Source organism: Bos taurus, chromosome 3, assembly GCF_002263795.3.
Source record: "Bos taurus isolate L1 Dominette 01449 registration number 42190680 breed Hereford chromosome 3, ARS-UCD2.0, whole genome shotgun sequence".
NCBI lineage: Eukaryota > Metazoa > Chordata > Mammalia > Artiodactyla > Bovidae > Bos > Bos taurus.
The window spans coordinates 43,183,561-43,203,389 of record NC_037330.1 but is presented as its reverse complement, the minus strand read 5'-3'; the positions used below and the strand labels follow the sequence as shown (position 1 = coordinate 43,203,389).

Sequence of the window (19,829 nt, the reverse complement as noted above, 5' to 3'; positions counted from 1 at the left end):
TTTCAGGCACATCTTAGTTAAGAGAGACTGGGCTTCTTGCCACCTTGATTAGAATCAAAAGTCTTTCACTGGGGAAGAAGGGAGGGAAAACTCACAATGAGAATGATTTTCCCAAGATAATAGAGCCCAGTTTAGTTGTAGATAACTGTGTTAATTCTTTGACTAATGTTCTTCGCCACTTGAGTGTTAATGTTAGTTACTTCTACATCATAGATGGGCTGTATTTCCATGGTGTATCTAGAACCAGGGGTATTTATGGGGCAGAATCTTCCTTTCGCATAGGTGAGATATTGCCCTAAAGGCCAAACCCCTGACGAATGCTAATCATGTAAATGAAATCTTACTGAACAAATCTAGGACATGAACAAATTATTGGCTGTGAAAAGCAGCATGTTAGAAAAAAATCTAGTAAGCAGTAAAGTACTTGTGGCATGGTATTTTGAAAGTGAAGTGTAATTATACTTGACTTTAAAAACCGAAAGTCATCATTACAGCAGAAACTTCTTATTCTCAGCAAGGGATGTTTGAATCATGAATAGCAAAATGTAGTTTGCTTTTTAAAATGGCTTTTGTTCATTTCATAGTATTTATATTGGACACTGCCATATAGGTTTCTTCTATATATATGGAAACTGAATTCTTTGTTTTGGCAACATTTGAAGAGCTAAAGATAACTTATGGAAAAACGTCTAGTTTTTTATATATAAACTTAAGGTAATAGAAACTGAGGAACTAACTTGCCCCCTCAGTTTTATTTACTAAATTTTGTTTTTTTGTGTAGTACTGTGATGGGAAATGAGATGAATTACAATAAACTCTAGGTTTTTGCTATTTTTAGTAGAAACAACAACAAAGCCACTTACCCAACAGCTGGGTAAAAAATTGACCTGAAAACATTATCTAATTTTAAATATTCCTGCATAGTGGCTGAGCTGCTATTGAAGGCCCACTTCTAGCCCAATGTTTTTGTAATATCTGGAGCTTATGATTTATAGAAGGATTAATCTATGAATTGTCTACTAGCTGTTGACTGAAATTAGCTGTTCTTACATTAGTTCACTTATAAAATGAAGGTAGATCAAGGTAATGGTAATTGTTCTAACCTTTTCTTGTCAATTGTCTTTTAATCCTAGGTGGTACTTTGCTGTTATCTCTGTTTCTGGGGTTTTTGCAGTGACTTTCTCCGTGGTATTTGCATATGTAGCAGATATAACCCAAGAACATGAAAGAAGTATGGCGTATGGCCTGGTATGTTTAGTCTAATACCTTTATTTGCTGAAAAACACCCCATATTGTCTCTTATTACAAGGAGTACAGCCTTTGCATTATAAGATTTTTTTGCATAAATACATTTTATAAAAATCATCCATTAGATTACATTAAAAATTTTTTTCAGTACAAAAGCCATGTAAGTTCTGTTATTTTCATACAGAATTTGTCAGAACTGTCAGATTTGAAATTATAGTGAAATATTTTTACCTTATAGAAGTTCTTTTTAATAAACTACTAAAGGAACTATTTAATATGTAATAAGACTAAAAATTACTAATATTTAGTGGCTCATCTAAAAGATAATAGGTTAATATCCATTTCCAGGATCCCAAACCTTTTCTGTGGCTTTGTGGGCCACATATAGTCTCTCTCTCATATTCAACTTTTTAAAATTAATTTTTATTGAATAAATCTGATATACATTATTTAACTTTGAAGTACACAAAGTGTTACTTTGATACATTAATATATTGTAATATAATTGCTGTTGTATATTTATCATACTACGTAATTGTAGTACAGTATTGTTGTCTGTATTCATTTTACCTTGCATTGGTGCTCTCTGGCCTATTTACTAGTCCTTGCACGTTTGTCTCCCGTATTCTTTTGTTTTTCCTTGTGGGCATGTGTTTACATCACTTTTAATGTGAAAGAACCATTTATAGGTAGATTTAGCCCACAGGTGGTAGTTTGCCAGACACTGAACATTGTTTTGGTAAACTAAATACTTAGTGTTGGTAGAGTCTGTTGTCTGTCAAATCAAGTTAACAGATCATGATTAGATAGCCAGAAATGGGATGAGTTTCAGCAGATACGCGGCAAGCATCTCCTGTTAAATAAGCACTAGAATATCGTGTCAGGCTGAATCTTACTTTTATGAGAGACTGTTTTATCTTTGATTCAGAGGTCAAAAAGAATATTTAAAAAATCATGGAATTAAGAGGATTTTGAGAGAAATACAGTAAGAAACTTAGAAAAAACTAATCCGCTGTAAACTCAAGAGTAAATGATAAAAGGTTGATGATAGCCAGGATGTTTTTAAGCAGCTTCCCGGGTGCCGCAGTTGGTAAAGAATCTGCCTGCTCAATACAGGAGACAGAAGAGATGCCAGTTTAGTCCCTGGGTTGGGAAGATCCCCTGGAGGAGGAAATGGCAACCCACTCCGGTATTCTTGCCTAGAAAATCCCATGGACAAAGGAGCCTAGTGGCTACAGTCCATGGGGTCACAAAGAGTCAGACGTGACTGAGCATGCACACATACGTACTATAAAATTATCCATTTTATGTGGATAGATAAATCAGTTTTGTGGCCATAGTCCAGATTGTTTCTGTTTTTGCTAAAGTAATTTATTTTGTCTTAGCTAAATCCTTGAAATTAATAATTTTCAGCCTGGAAGCTTTATGTTTTAAAGGCACAACTAGGAAACGACAACTTCAGTCTCTCAAAGTTATATGGATGCAGATAAAAGAGGTTAATGTGGTCTTTGTGGCCCTCCTTCTGTTCGGTCAGGAACAAATGGCCACCAGGTGGGAAGAACTGAGGAGAAGAGAAGTGACCTGAAATAACCTACACTCTGATTAGGCCTTTTCACTCTGCCTTTGCACTGTGATCCTGAGAATATTCATTGACTTTCACAATGAGAGCCATTGCCCCTTTCCCAGCTCAGTGCCAGAGCTCTGCTTATACCCAGGTCCCTCTGAGACCACAGCCCACTACAATTAATTTCTAGAGTTACTGAAACAAAGTACTACCAGAATCCAGTTTTAAAACATTTCTATCAGCCTGAAAAGTTCCCTTGGGCACATCTGGCATCCATCTCCACTTCACCCCTGACCTCAGGCAGCTACTTTCTGTCTCTGTAGTTTTGCTTTCAATAGAAATTTCATATAAAGAAATAATGTAAACTGTAGTCTTTTGTGTCTACACTTAGCATAATCTTAGGAGGTTTATCTATGCTGATATATAGATCAGTAGTTCCTTTTTATTGTCGTATAGTATTCCACTGTGTGGGACGTACCACATTTTGTTTAGCCATTTACTAGTTGATGAATGTTTGGGTTGATAGCTAGATTGTTGATAGTTATTAGAATTTTATGTATTTGTCAGAGCTGACCACTGACAATCGAATTGCTTATCCTGAACGTGTATGATTAATAAACAGCTATAGGAACTTGCCCAGGCGGTCCAGTGCCCGAGCCCCTGCGCTTACAAGCAGAGGGCCCAGATCGGACCTCTGGGGAGGGAGCTAGATCCTGTATGCCACAGCTAAGTGTGCGTGCTGCAGCTAGAAATCCCGCATGCTGCCGCCAAGACCAGGGCCACCAAGTACATAAATCATAAATATTAAAGAAAGACTAAGCAGCTATAAATAAGCACTCCTGTGCAGGTTAAATGCTCCATGCAAAAGTCAGAAAGAGCATAGAAACAATAAAGCGCAGAGTAGTGAGCAGGAACTCATGGACCTTCAGCATTAATTTCTAACTGCCCTCTGAAGAGTGTGGTCTCTCTCAGGTGTTACGTGCCGTCACATCTACTGTTGGTTTGCAGAACACTTTGTGCAGTAGGGCAGATATGTCTGCGATTAGCGGTTTTTCTCCACCTGTGTCTCCTCTACTTTAATCTGCATCTTCAACCAGACATGTATGGACTTCCTCAGAATTTGAGAGAGACATGGTTAGAGATGTGCTCAATGTCAAGGATCAAAGCTCTCATTCTTCCTAACCCTACCACCTAATGAAGACCAAGCTCAGTTTTATGTTGTGGCTTAATACTGTTACTGCTGAAGAGATAAACTTTAAAGTCTTTCAGCTGTATTTCAGCCAGTAAAAATTCATCTAACTTTAGTATTGGGGGAGAAGCCCCAGTGGTATTGAATTTCCATAGAGTATCATTTTAGACTCTTTCCACAGAGCACCATGGGACTGTGGAGGCACCTGGGAACCAGCATGCCTGGCAGCTGGGGTTAGGGTGGGTATTTGGACAGTAATCCAGGCCCCCAACCCTTCTTCAACTAAAACAATTCTTGTTTATTTTTTAATACATTTTTACTTATAACTTTGTCAGCAGGATTTATTTAAACAGAGGGTGCCAAGGCTTAAAAGAAAGTTTGAAGCCACTATCTTAGAGGTTATTACATATTTTTAGTTAAGAATCTAATTCTTTTCTCCTCCTGCAAAAGAAGAATGTATAAGAAAACCGGCACAGGGAGGAGGAAAGGGAGCAGTAGGAGGACTGACGTCAGTCAGAGTCTCCCTGGTGTGGAAGGAATGGAGCCAGGATGTCCTTACTGATCTCTTTCTGTTGATACCGATTTGCTGCAGGTTTCGGCAACATTTGCTGCAAGTTTGGTAACCAGCCCTGCAATTGGCGCTTATCTTGGACGAGTGTATGGGGACAGCTTGGTGGTGGTCCTGGCGACAGCAATAGCTTTGCTAGATATTTGTTTTATCCTGGTTGCCGTGCCGGAGTCATTACCTGAGAAGATGCGGCCTGCGTCGTGGGGAGCACCCATTTCCTGGGAACAGGCCGACCCCTTTGCGGTAATTTTATACATTTTGGCAAAAACATGAATGTGTGATTCAGTGCAGCATTAATGTTTTGTTGCAGATGTTTCTTTGGGGAAAACTTCGTGATGGATTTTTAAAACTACTTTGGAAACTTCAGAATAGTTTTGGGGAGGATGAGAATAAACTGGGGAAAAAAAATGACAACTAGGTGTCTGTATGTACACTGCCAGAAGATACCTCTGCCTGTTCTTAAGCATAGTTCAGTGTTTTGATATAAAACCTTATACCGGTCTTTTTCTTGTTCTAGTCCTTAAAAAAGGTGGGCCAAGACTCCATCGTGCTGCTCATCTGCATTACCGTGTTTCTCTCCTACTTACCAGAGGCAGGCCAATATTCCAGCTTTTTTTTATACCTCAGACAGGTAAAATTCTTTTCTGCTAAAGTGGACTTTTCTTTCATTGTTTAGTGCCTTAATAAAAAAATTTAATCTTGATAGAGCTATTAGAGACTTTTTCAAATGACTATCATTTTAGAAATAACGGCTCACTAGAATTAACTTCCTAGTTAGTGTGACCGATGCATTTCTATTAAGACTCTTGGCTTAGGCAAAAAGAGATAATCTTCCTGTCATTGTGTGTGGTTTGAGTTTATGTGTTCCTTACAGAGGTGACGGAATGCTTTAATCCATTTACCTGCCCCAGACAGTCTCTCTGGAGAAGGAAATGGCAACCCACTCCAGTGTTCTTGCCTGGAGAATCCCAGGGACTGGGGAGCCTGGTGGGCTGCTCTGTGAGCCTGGGTCTCACAGAGTCGGACACGACTGAAGCGACAAAGCAGCAGCAGCAGCAACAGTCTCTTTGTGATTTAGAGCATATACTAATAAAGCAGCTAGCCAGAATGAGAGCATTAGTTTTTTTCTTCTTGACACTAATCTTACTTGGCAGAGATTCAGCCTTTATCAATATGCATGAAAATTACAAAGTGGTATGATATTTATTTGTAAAATAGATTTTAAATGCTTGATAGCAGTCTCCAATTTAGGAAATCAAAATTAAGGGATCAGGATTTAAATTTACTTAATCTGAGTTAAGTAGCTGTTATTTTCATCATCTTACCTTGTTATAATTTTGGTTCTCAGTGAATGCCAGATTCTTCCTTTGAGGAGTTCTTTGATTATGAATGAATTGCATTTTCTTTTCTTGGCCTATTTAATGTTAATATACAGGTAGTTATGTTAGTATGGTATTTATTCTGCTTTTATATTTATTAACGTTACTCTTTTGGAAATCCTCTAGATAATGAAATTTTCACCAGAAAGTGTTGCAGCATTTATAGCAGTCCTTGGCATTCTTTCTATTATTGCACAGGTGAGTTTCTTTTTCATTAGAGGGAGAGATACTTGAAGGTTCACAGATAACAATTCTGTTAGTATAGGTTGACACATACTAATCAACATATGATGTGTAAACAAGAAAGACAGTTTATTGATTTACACTAGAATATAGTCACCTGCATAAAATCAGAAGTTTTATGTTAGTCTTGTTCTACTGTTGAATGATTCATTCAGTAAATGTTTATTGAATATCTGTCATGAGTCAGGCTCTTGTGATATAGCACTGAACTTAACTAAATCCCTGCCATTGTAAACTTAGCATTCTTGTGGGATAAGAAAATGAATAAAGGTGTCGGTGTAAACATATCTGGTGTAATGAAAACTAGAGAAAAAGTGTATAAAAGGGATACGGCACGTGGCTAGGATAGCGTGTTATTTTATCTGGGAGAGTGAGAAGGCTTTGCTGATGTGACATTTGAGCCCAGACCCAAAGGAATGAGGAACGACCCACTAGAATACCTGGAGGAGGAGGATTCTGAACCACCAGCACAGATCTACACCTCTGGAGACCATTCCTAGATGTGTGATAAACAGCTAGGGGACAGGATGGCTCTGGTGGAGTGAACAAGGGAGAGTGTCAGGAAATTAAATCCAAGAGTTAGAGAGGGACCAGATTTGTGTGGGATCTTCCAGGTCTCCATAAGACTTGGCAAGAAGGTAGGAAGCCATGGGAGCGTTGTGAACAGAGAAGTGACATGAAGGTATTTTTATCTTGGAAACCCAGTTGGGAGCCAGTGGTTGTTTGAAGAATAAGATATTAATTAACACAAGAATCTGGATTTCCTTAGATAGTTCATCCTGACCTTTGCATTATCTCTGTTCCATACTTTCCCCAAGGTGGAAAAGATTCTCCCTTTTCTTCCTGTTTGGCTTTGATTTTCTAGATTCTGTAAGAGAGCGCACGCACATACATACATACACGCACACACACACACACACACACTTTCCCATCTGAAATCCAGCCTCCTGGTTGCAGCTTTGTCTTACTGTACTCTTAAAATGGTAAGTGAGCTCTATTTGATAGTATTAATGGATAGTTCACCATCTCCTAGGTAGGACTGCTTCTGCAGATCTCATCATTTATGAATTTCTGGTAGGTTTAGTTAAAAACTTTAAATTGTGTAATACACTTCCCCCATGACCTCACACATGCATACATATGGCACTAATTATTAGTCCTATTTTTAACCTCAGTTTTATCCTAAGAATCCTTGATCTGGAAAAACACTGCATTCCTTGCTACCAGAAATGTGTTCTTTATCTTTGGAGGAAAATACAGTATTGCTGGTATATACAAATAGCTTTAAAAAAAACACCTTTCTGAACATGAAGTAAAGTGTACTAAGACTAAAGCTTGATGAGTTATCAAATGTTAACTGACCTTGAATCCTGAGATAAATCTAGCCTGATAGTTACATCTTTTTTTTTTCATATATTGCTGTGATTAGATTTGCTACTATTTTATTTGATTTGGATCTTAAAGAGAACAGGCTAACAGTTCCTATAATGACACTTAAGAGGTTAGTAGCTGTATGGTCGTAAGTTCTGTTTCATACTTAACTGAGCATGGAAGCTGTAGGTGGGCACCTGGTAAATTTGGGCACACTGTGGACTGCTTGAATGTGTAACTGAAGGTGCTTTAGAGGAAGTTTTCCCTTTGCTCAGTAGATGGTATCAGGTACAAAGGATACAAAATTGAAAACAGCCCTACGAAGAGCTCAGAATCAGGGTGGGCAGACACGTGAACCCAGGAGACAGCCTGGTTGGGTTTGCCTTAGAAAGAGTCCTGCAGTAGCAGGTTCATGAGGGCTGGGACTCTGGGAAGGAGCACGCCTCGGCCCCGCCGGCGGTGACAGCACAACAGACACTGTATACAGAAACATGGTCCACAAAGAATGCAGTACTTAACTGACCAGTCACCTTTGGGGGCCTACGTAGGGATGTAGTGTTTGAGATGTAAAATCACATTTCTGAAAGTGAGAAAATTAGTTAAATTTCAAAAACAGGTGAATAGGAGTATGTAGATCAGTCCTGGGTGTTCATTGGAGGGACTGATGTTGAAGCTGAAACTCCAATACTTTGGCCACCTGATGTGAAGAGCTGACTCATTTGAAAAGACCCTGATGCTGGGAAAGACTGAGGGCAGGAGGAGAAGGGGACGACAGAGGATGAGATGGTTGGATGGCATCACTGACTCAATGGACATGCGTTTGGGTGGACTCCAGGTGTTGGTGATGGACAGGGAGGCCTGGTGTGCTGCGGTTCATGGGGTCGCAAAGAGTCGGACACGATTGAGCGACTGAACTGAACTGAACTGAGCCTGCATGTAAATATTGATAATTATAGTTTGTCATTATATGAATTAAAATATCAAGTATAGTTTATAGCCCTACAGGTAGAAGCATTATGTTATGTTTTCATTTCTGGCAGGTGTACAATTGAGAATGACTTCTCCCCTGTTGACCTCTCAAGGCAGTGAAAACTAGTGTCTTTGTGTCTCTCCAGCAGCACAGAGCTGCTTGCAGCTCCCCATTGGTGCCTCCCTTTGTTTATTTTCTTGCTTGCCCTTGTCCCTCTGTTCCTGCCGTGCTTACTGCCTCCCCCTTTTACAACTTGAGTGTTCCTTCTCTGCGTTCTCATATTAAGTTGCCTATATCTCTATCATGGTACAAAATGCACTGTATTATGAATTTTACCTATTTATTTCTGATTATTTTCACCTCAGTGGATCATGGATTCTAGTAGAGCTCTTAGAAGATGTGAGGTCAGAATTATATCGTAATTTGTTTTTGTCACTCTAGCACCTTAAACTGCACCTGCAGCCCCACGGGTGCTAAATCAGAGGTCACTTTTTTCCCCATAGTAAATATAGAAATGTAGCTTCTCACCCAAAATTATGAGATCTAATAACATGGTACAGCCTTTCAATAGAAGCCACGTGGTTGCCATCCCCTTGGGGGCCTTTACTCTGGTTTGCCATAGGCCCATCACTTCCATGGCGCCAGTATGCAGGAGTTCATTACATTTGCACTAAATATTTACATGAGTGCATGAATACAGTTAGTTCTGCACATTTCTCTTCCTTGGTGCTGTCATCTGGTCACCTGTGTTCTGGTGACATCCAAATTTACCAAGCCAGTGCTGTCAGACACATCTGCTGGACATCTCAAACCTGATATGGCCATGACTGCAGGCTGGCTCCCTTCCCCCCGCACTGCGCATCTCACTCAGTCCCATCAGCGCTCTCCCAGTTGTTGAGGCCAGGAACCTTGGCACCATTCTTGATTCCTTTCTTTCTCCTTCTCCTACATCCGGCCCATCAGATGGCATCTCCTTTTACCTCTCTCTCCAAAACATATTTTGGGTATTTTTGTTTGTGTGTTTGTTTTTAGACTTTTAACTTGTGTTTGTTTTTGCTTTAAACTTTTAATTCCGTATTGGAGTCCAGCTGTTTAACAATGCTGTGGTGGTTGCAGGTGCACAGCAGGGTGGCTCCGCCACACGTAGGCATGTATCCATTCTCCCCCAAACTCCTTTCCCATCCAGGATGCCACACAGCCTGTGCTGTACAGGACAGTTCCCTTGTATAATTTCTTTTTAGATTCTTCATATAAGCAATATCATACGGTATTTCTGTTTCTCTGACTTACTTCACTACGTATGATAATCTCCAGGTCCATCCATGTTGCTGCAAATGACGTTATTTCATTCTTGCAATGGCAGAGTAATACTCCATTGTGTATACGTACCACATCATCTTCATTCATTCACCTGTCGATGGGCTTTTTAGGTTGCTTCCGTGTCTTGACTGTTGTGAACAGTGTTACAGTGAGTTCAAGTGCATGTATCCTTTCAGACCTTGTTTTTCTCCAGATCCATGCCCAGGAGTGGGATTGCAGGGTCATGCAGTGGCTGTTTTTATTTTGAGGAACCTCCATACTGTTTTCTGTAAAGGCTGTACCAATTTACATTCTCATCAATAGAGTAGGAAGGTTCCTTTCTCCCCTCACCCTCTCCAGCATTTATTGTTTGTAGATTTTTTTTCATGATAGCCATTTTGACTGGTGTAAGATGATACCTCATTGTAGTTTTGATTTGCATTTCTCTAGTAATTTGTGATGCTGAACATCTTTTCATGGGCCTGTTGGCCATCTGAGGTGGATTTCTTTTAGACATCATATATATGGGTCTTGTTCTTGCATCCATTCAGCCACTCTATGTCTTTTGGTAGTGCATTTAATCCATTTGTTTACATTTAAGGTTAAGAATAGATGTAAATATCCTTATACATTTAAGGATAAGTATTGTGTTCCTATTGCTATTTTTTTAATTGTTTTCAGTTTGTTTTTGTAGGTATTTTTTCTTCCCTTCTCTTTCATTCTCTTCTTTCGTGGTTTGATGACTAACTTTGGTGTTGGGTTTGGTTGCTTTTTCTCTTCTGTGTGTTTATCTATTGTAGTTTTTGGGTTTGCTGTTCCCCTGAGGTTTCAGTATAGCAGTTTGTATATGTACCAGATTGTTTTAAGTTGCTTGTTTCTTTCTCGCCTAGAGCAGTTTCTTTAGCATTTGTTGCAAAGCTGGTCTGGTGGTGCTAAATTCTGTTAGCTTTTACTTGTCCGTAAAACTTGATTTCTCTGTCAAGTCTGAATGAGAGCCTCACTGGACAGAGTATTCTTGGTTGTAGGTTCTTCCCTTTCATCATTTTAAATATATCATGCCATTCCCTTTTGGCTTTCAGAATTTCTGCTGAGAAATCAGCTGAAAACCTTATGGGAGTTCCCTTGTATGTTATTTGTAGTTTTTGTCTTGTTGCTGTTAATATTTTTTTGTCTTTAATTTTTGTCAGTTTGATTACCATGTGTCTCAGTGTGTTCATCGTCGGGTTTTAAAAAAAAAAAGCCTGGGACTCTGCGCTTCCTGGACTTGGTTGACTGTTTCCTTTCCCATGTTAGGGAATTTTTCAGCTGTTATCTCTCCAAATATTTTCTTGGGTCCTTTTGCTCTCTTCTTCTGGGACCCATATAATGCAACGGTTGGTGCATTTAATGTTGTCCCAGAGGTCTCTTAGGCTCTCTTCATTTCATTTTTTTCTTTATTCTGTTTGTCAGGAGTGATTTCCATCACTCTGTGTTCCAGGTCACTTATCCATTCTTCTGCCTTCGTTTTTCTGCTATTGATTGCTTCTTGTGTGTTTTTCATTTCAGTTATTGTATTGTTATCTCTGTTTAGTTCTTCTAGGTCTTTGTTAAACATTTCTTGCATCTTTTCGATCCTTCCCTCCATTCTTTTTTCAAGATCCTGGATCATCTTCAATATCATTATTCTGAATTCTTTTTCAGGAAGGTTGCCTGCCTCCACTTCATTTGTGTTTGTAGGGTTTTATTTTGTCCCTTTACCTAGGACATAACCCTCTTCCTTTTCATTTCATCTAACTTTTTGTGATTGTGGTTTTCATTCTGCAGGCTGCAGGATTGTAGCTCTTCTTGCTTCTGCTGTCTGCCCTCTGGTGGATGATGCAAGAGGCTTGTGCAAGCTTCCTGATGGGAGGGATTGATGGTGGGTGTAGCTGGGTCTTGCTCAGCAAAACTTTGTTTGCTAACAGGTGGGGCTTCTGTTGGTTGGTTGGCCTGAGGTGAGCCAGCACTGGAGCTTACAGACTGTTTGTTGGGGCTGACGTTGGGGCCTCTTTAGAACTTAAGCCATTGAGTACTTCCAAGAACTGCTGCTCCTTGTCCCTGTGGTGAGCCACAGCCACCACCACTGCCCCTTACCACCACCTCTGCAAGAGGCCGTCCAACACTAGCAGGTAGGTCTGGTTCAGGCTCCTATGCGGTTACTGCTCCTTTTCCCTAGGTCCTGGTGTGCACAAGACCATGTGTGTGCCCTCCAGGAGTGGTGTCTCTGTTTCCCCCAGTCCTGCAGAAGTCCTGCAATCATCCTGCTGGCCTTCAGTTTCTCTGGGGATTCCTCCTTCTGTTGCTGGATAGCCAGGTTGGGAAGGTTGATGTGTGGCTCAGAATCTTCAGCCCAGTGGGAAAACTTCTGTAGTATAATTGCTCTCTAGTTTGTGAGTCGTGAGTCACCCACCCAACAGTTACAGAATTTTATTTCATCATGATTGCATCCCTCTTAACATCTCGTTGTGGCTTCTCCTTTGTCTTTAGATGTGGGGTGTCTTTATTGGTGGGCTCCAGCGTCTTCCTGTTCAATCACTGTTCAGCAGTTATTTGTGATTCCAGTGCTCTCTCAAGAACTGGGTGAGGGCGTGTCCTTCTACTCCACCATCTTGAACCTGTCTCCCCCAAACCTATTTTAAATCGAAGTGTTTATCACCATCTCCATTACGAGGAACCTTGGCTAAACCATGACAGTAGCCTCCATCTGGTCTACTTCCATCCCCGTCTCCCTACTGTTTGCCACTTGACAGAGGGATTTTTGTAAAGTTGAAATTGAGTCTTGTTTAACATTCTCTTTCTGTCACAATCAGAATAACATCTAGGCTCTTGACAAAACCTCATTTTCCTCTTTTCTCCATATACACTTGAATTGGAGTGCCCTTTTCCCCTGGGTACTCATATAACTACGCCCTCCTCTCATTCAGCTGTCACCTCAGAAAGGCCTTTCCTGCACGTCCTGGTTTGAGCAGCACCTCTATCACACTACCTTATTTTATTTTTTTCATAGCAGCTACAACCTCAAATTTGACTATTTTCTCTCTACTTGGAGGTGATCTAGTGGATTGGCCAAAAAGTCCGTTTGGGTTTTTCCATCTTATGGAACAAGTATTTCCATCTATGGAACAAGTATTTTGACTAACCAAACATTTTCTTTGTACTTTGTACTTAGTACTTAGTACAAATTACTTAGTTCTTTGGTCTATTCACTGTTCCCAAGTTGGTGCCCTCATTCCTAAAATCGCATATTGTATGAACTAGGCAAATATTTGTTGACTGAGTGACAAGTTGATGTCAGTTAACTGTTAATTAGCTGTGTCATCTTGGTTAAGTCATAAGTCATTTTAACTTTTGGGACTTGCTTCTTTTGGTTCTCTTGAAAATGAGAATTACATTGAATTCAATTCAGTTCAGTTCAGTCACTCAGTCGTGTCCAATTCTTTGCGACCCTGTGAATCGCAGCAGGCCTCCCTGTCCATCACCAACTCCCGGAGTTCACTCAGACTCACGTCCATCGAGTCAGTGATGCCATCCAGCCATCTCATCCTCTTTCGTCCCCTTCTCCTCCTGCCCCCAATCCCTCCCAGCATCAGAGTCTTTTCCAATGAGTCAACTCTTCGCATGAGGTGGCCAAAGTACTGGAGTTTCAGCTTTAGCATCATTCCTTCCAAAGAAATCCCAGGGCTTATCTCCTTCAGAATGGACTGGTTGGATCTTCTTGCAGCCCAAGGGACTAAAGAGTCTTCTCCAACACCACAGTTCAAAAGCATCAATTCTTTGGTTCTCAGCCTTCTTCACAGTCCAACTCTCACATCCATACATGACCACTGGAAAAACCACAGCCTTGACTAGACGAACCTTTGTTGGCAAAGTAATGTCTCTGCTTTTCAATATGCTATCTAGGTTGGTCATAACTTTTCTTCAAGGAGTAAGCATCTTTTAATTTCATGGCTGCAGTCACCATCTGCATTGATTTTGGAGCCCAAAAAAATAAAGTCTGACACTGTTTCCATTGTTTCCTCATCTATTTCCCATGAAGTGATGGGACCAGATGCCATGATCTTCGTTTTCTGAATGTTGAGCTTTAAGCCAACTTTTTCACTCTCTTTCACTTGCATCAATAGGCTTTTTATTGAATTAAGGGATACCAATTTTTTTCCCACCTAGCTCAGTCTAGATAATATAAGAAATTTCTTCCTTTATATTATTAAGAATATTGTAACATTTAAAATCATGCATGCTTTCTAAAACACTTATTAAGAACTTATACTAGGTACTGGGGATACAGAGAAAAAAATCCTTGCCTTTGGGAGAAAATGTTAAGAGTATCATATACAAAGGAAATTTTTCTTTTCTAACTGATTGCTCTGAGTGCTCTGATTGCTCCCTTTTGTGGCTGTGGTTTTTGAAGAATGTAATCCAACAAGGTTTCATGCTTTGTGGAATTCAAGTTTATGTTCAGTTGATTTAAGGGAAAATCTCAGAGAAGAAAGCTGTGAGTATTTATTGGTTCAAGAATCATGAAAAGAATACATTTACTACCCACTGGCTTATTTGAATCTGATTAAACTCTTAAATGATTGTCTCAATTTAATGAATTTTAAACTTATACTTGATAATTTTGAGTTGAATGCATCAGCCAGTCATCTAATAGTGATTTCCTGAATTATTTTCACTTCTTCCTCTATGGACTTACCAGCTATCTAACGGGGTGTAATTAACACTAAGGTACCCAAATCATTGCTGAATTTTTCTTTGAAAGAAAAGCAAGAAAATCTATAATATTGTTTATTAAATGTGCTGGGCACAATGGTAAGTTTATCATTTCATCTAACTCATATGACAAAGTTTTGAAGTGGATACTATTTTAGTGATCTTGTGAGAGACAAGATTGAGTTTCAGAGTGAAGTGACTTGCCCAGGGTCACATGATTAGAGCCAAGATTATGATTAAGGCTGCTTTTCCCAAAGCTATATTCTTATTTATTATCCTACACTACTCCCAAGTCATACTTGTTAAACTGATTTACTGTTCATAAAAGCATCATGGTTTCAACAATAGGTTAATTTAATGAAGGATATATAAGTTACTGTTCCAGTTTTCTTTAGTCAGGAGAGTAAGCATTTTGGATTAATTTGGACCTGTAAAAAATTTTTTTAAGCTATTATGTAAGAGGAAATCTCCAAACCATGAGTTAGAACCTTTCATTCCTCCTATTTACAATTTCTGATTTTAAATAGTCCTCAGTAGAAATACACTGAACACAAAGTTCAGCTTTCTATTTTCAGTTTTCTGACTTTTCCCCTGAATCTGGATCTGTCAGCAGAGGAACCTTTCATCTGCTTATTTCACCTGGTATAATTTCAAGTCTATTCAGGGTAATTGTTGCTGAAAAACCAAAATGTAGAAATAGTCTACATTTCTAAAACCAAAATGTGGTAACAGTCCTTTTATATTAGATACTGAAATAAGTAAATAAGTTACCATGTATTTTTTTTTTCTTTTCAGTGTTAAAAAGCTTATTCTGTTCTAATAAACCATTTTGATTTTTCTTATTTTCCAGACCATAGTCTTGAGTTTACTTATGAGGTCAATTGGAAATAAGAACACCATTTTATTGGGTCTGGGATTTCAAATATTACAACTGGCATGGTATGGCTTCGGTTCAGAACCTTGGTATGTACAAATCTTTTAATTTTCTTAATTGTGGTGTTTGCCTTGTTCTTATTTTTCACCTTTTTTGGGGTATAACTGACAAATTTTTTATATTTCTTAAATTGCTTCTCAAATAAGGATTAGACTTTAATCTGTCTTTTGGTATGCTCTTTTTTTTCCCCCCTCAAAATGTATATAAACAGATTTCTCACTTGTGTATTCTTTAGTGGCTTGAGGACAGTGGAGTGACATTTTATATCTAAGCAATAGATTGGGTTTTTTTTTAATGAGATTACTGAGTTTTTCAGTCCCCAATGAGCATTTAGTCCAGTTTAATTTGTTAGGAAGTAACATGTAATCCCAGAACAGCAAGGTTAGGAAAGAAAAAGTGGAGTAATACCACTTTTTTGATCATTACTGATGGCAAACCAGAAATCCAGTTGTTCTGGTTCTGGCTTCATGCCCGGAAGGCTCTCTGCTTTTCTTGCCAGTTTGGTTTCCTGCAGGGAGGTGATGGTCGTGGTGCTGCTGCGGTCAGGCTGCCCATGTACACTTCTGTGCTCAGATACGACAGGACTGAATTCCATAGTGTTTGCAGTAGTGTTTCCTTCAACTGAACACATCATCTGTTTGGGCGTGGATATGAGTAAGCACCCAAGAGTGTGTTCTGATGGACGTTGTAGTTTTCAGTCTAGCTTGTAAAAGAGATGCTCACAACTTAGTGAAAACATTTCTTTTTTAAACATCAAGCCAGAAGCACATTGAGATCAAATTAGTGCTTTTTTTTTTTCACACTGAATCACAAATCTCTGGGAACCTTGCCATAAGTTACAAGCAAACATTTGGAAACATTTAATGTTTCATTCTGTGTACTATACAGGATTCCAACATTCTCCACCCACCCCCAGTCCTGCAGAAATAATACCCAACACACTTTACCGTTTAGATGTGATATGTGATATCCCAACTCTACATTAATACCCACAGCATTCTTGTGAATAAGCGACTGTATTTCTGCTTTCTAGAAGCGTAAATAGGGTTAGACTTTTAAGTGACTTGCCCAGAGTCAGAGGAAAGAAGAGCTAGATCTCCTTTCTCCTGTACCACAGCTGTTTCTCAGTAAGAGTTACTTGATTTTAAATATGTATTTACACACAGGTACAGTGGAGAATAACAACAATGTGCTATTTTTGTCTTGCTGCTGTTGACTGCAGGATGATGTGGGCTGCTGGGGCAGTGGCCGCCATGTCTAGTATTACCTTTCCGGCTGTCAGTGCACTGGTTTCACGAACCGCTGATGCTGATCAACAAGGTGGGTTGATAGGAACCAATGATAATTACTTTAAAATACAGGATATTCTAATTCTCTGTTCTCTTTCCTAAGTACTGAAGCATATGCATATCTTCAGAGTAGAGAGTTTTAAATTGCTTCATTGTACTAAGTACTCTATTGTGATCTATATGGGAGAATCCAAAAAAGAGTGGATGTATGTATATGTATAACTGACTCACTTTGCTATACAACTGAAACACTGTAAATCAACTGCAGTCCAATAAAATTTAAAAAATAAGTTGCTTTCATTGTAAAGAGGAAAAGCAGATTCTAGGATATTATCCTTAGGTGGATATCCTTGTCTCTCAATGTGAATATGTGGCCCTATCTGTTTTAGTGATGAAGGTTGACAACCTTATTTCACTAACAGTTATTACACATTTGCTGTCATGTGTTAGATGTCTCAGGGGCACATACACTGATGAAGTGAAGTGAAATCGCTCTGTCATGTCACTCTGTAACCCCATGGACTGTAACCTGCAAGGCTCCTCCATCCATGGGATTCTCCAGGCAAGAATCCTGGAGTGGGTTGCCATCTCCTTATCCGTACCCTTTCATTAATATTGTATGTTTGTTATCTAAAGAACATAAAGAACTTATTTTTATTGTCTTATGTTTTTGTGGCAGGAACTCTTTAATTCTTAAAATTCTAATAGATGAGGAATAATTCTTTGAAAAGCTTGTTTATGTCAAAAGGAAAAAAAGGGGGCATTACAAAAGAGTAGCAGAAGTCACTTGGCTGATAAATAAGGAAAGGACCCTGGCCAAATCAAGTTGCTTTTTAAATTTAGGAGATCCCAGAGATAAAACAAAAATCAGACTATAAAAGGGGGCTTAGGGACTTATCTGGTGGTCCAGTGGTTAAGAATTAACCTTGCAGTGTAGGGGATGCAGGTTAAATCCCTGGTCAGGGAACTAAGATCCCACATGCCACAGAGCAACCAAGTCTGCATGCCACAACTAAGACCCAAGGTTGCCAAATAAATAAGTCTTTTTTTTTTTTTTTCTAATTTCATTTTATTTTTAAACTTTACATAATTGTATTAGTTTTGCCAAATATCAAAATGAATCTGCCACAGGTATACATGTGTTCCCCATCCCGAACCCTCCTCCCTCCTCCCTCCCCATACCATCCCTCTGGGCCGTCCAGTGCACCAGCCCCAAGCATCCAGCATCGTGCATCGAACCTGGACTGGCAACTCGTTTCCTACATGATATTTTACATGTTTCAATGCCATTCTCCCAAATCTTCCCACCCTCTCCCTCTCCCACAGAGTCCATAAGACTGTTCTATACATCAGTGTCTCTTTTGCTGTCTCGTATACAGAGTTATTGTTACCATCTTTCTAAATTCCATATATATGTGTTAGTATACTGTATTTATGTTTTTCCTTCTGGCTTACTTCACTCTGTATAATAAGTCTTTTTTTAAAAGGAGGGAGAGTGCTATATTTGACCAAGTGAGATCTTAAGGAGCTGCTTGGGGACAGGTTTTTTAGTATCTGTGCTTATGATGCTTATGAACCAATGCCTGATTTTGAGCCAGATTTTTTTTAGGGAAATAAATAATTCTGCTCACTTGTTTCTAAATTAGACCTATATCTCGGTATACCTGAGCTTACATTTGTATCAAGACAGCTCACTGTACTTTGTAGAGCTTATAGCGTCAAAGTAATCTTGATGCCACTGCAGTAAGTTGCCAGTGTCTGTTAAAAGCTTTGCCTTTAGAATAAGTGATTCCAGGTCTTATACAGTAGGAACAACTAAGTGGTACACTAATTTGTTTAAACAATTCAGGTGTCGTTCAAGGAATGATAACAGGAATTCGAGGATTATGCAATGGTCTGGGACCAGCTCTTTATGGATTTATTTTCTACATATTCCATGTGGAACTTAAAGAACTGCCAATGACAGGAACAGACTTGGGAACAAACACAAGCCCACAGCACCACTTTGAACAGGTAATTATAAGAAGTCCATTTGTTTGGCTGGACTGAAAGATATTTTTTGGTCATTTTATAAAAGCATTTGAGATTCTTAGATTGAATAAAAACACTTAAAACCAAAGCCCAAGGGACCATATCCTTCTATACACACATTTCTTTATAAAACTGGCTGTGTATTCCTTTCTTCCCTGGATAATTTTTTTTATTATTATATATTAATTTCTAGTTTGTCTTACTGTACCTAGTGGCATAGGTAACGGCCATTTGTGTAAACTATTTGTCTTTCATGTAAGGCTTCTGGAATGTTTGAGTGCCCTGTATCAGACCTGCCTTTCTATAGAAGTCAGTTAGGTGCTGGTAAACATCTTTGTTCACTAAAGTTCCCTCCTTAAAACTGAAATATTAACTGTGAAACATATTATCATTTTAGCCAATACAAACAACTCACTAGTTTCTGTGTATTTAGCAGAGTTCTACATTCCTCTTCTAACCAGCTAAGACTGCTTTTAAATAAAAAAGCATGCTTGTTTGTGGGCTCTACACAAGCCCACAGGTAGGTAAAACTGGCAGTGCAGGTTTTTGCTTAGGATGAATGTAATTTGGGACTAAAACACAAGTCTGTTTGATTCTTCTCATAGTAACAGCATTATCTGTTTTTCTCACTTTCAGTCACTAAAGAATATAACCACCTTTTAAAGAAAATGGTCAGTCATTCTGCTACGGCAGTTAATATTATGTATTACTTGATTTCACTTTTGACATGTCCCTGTTTTCTTCTTAAACTAAAGTGAAAGTTCATAGACTGTGTTCATATCTTATGCTCTAAGTGACAATATATTTTTGCATGTGTTGTTTTTTAAAAAAATTGGGGCTATTTCTTGGGTCAGCAATAGTGTTTCTTTTCCCTTTGAAAACTTTTTTTTTCTAACTGTGGCTTTAATGAAGAATCATTGCCTTATAATTCACAGCTATCAGTTATTCTAAAAGATAAGCAATTTCTTATGAGCAAAGAAGTCTGTGCAAAGATCTTAATTATCTTTTTCTTCCTC

At 38.9% G+C, this 19,829-nt stretch overlaps 1 protein-coding gene across 3 annotated transcripts in view; it reads left to right on the top strand.

Annotated features, from left to right (window-relative positions):
• Positions 1-19,829, top strand: part of MFSD14A (major facilitator superfamily domain containing 14A) — a 53,784-nt gene that overhangs the window by 32,596 nt on the left and 1,359 nt on the right. For 2 of the 3 annotated variants that reach the window (XM_010803166.4, NM_001102038.1), the window contains 7 exons: positions 1,134-1,248; positions 4,594-4,812; positions 5,087-5,200; positions 6,075-6,146; positions 15,410-15,522; positions 16,716-16,813; positions 18,632-18,795. In XM_010803166.4, coding sequence (XP_010801468.1) covers positions 1,134-1,248; positions 4,594-4,812; positions 5,087-5,200; positions 6,075-6,146; positions 15,410-15,522; positions 16,716-16,813; positions 18,632-18,795 — 895 coding nt within the window. Of the gene's footprint in view, positions 1-1,133; positions 1,249-4,593; positions 4,813-5,086; positions 5,201-6,074; positions 6,147-15,409; positions 15,523-16,715; positions 16,814-18,631; positions 18,796-19,449; positions 19,826-19,829 lie in introns of those variants that run through there. The other variant, XM_059884453.1, reaches the window with a different exon arrangement.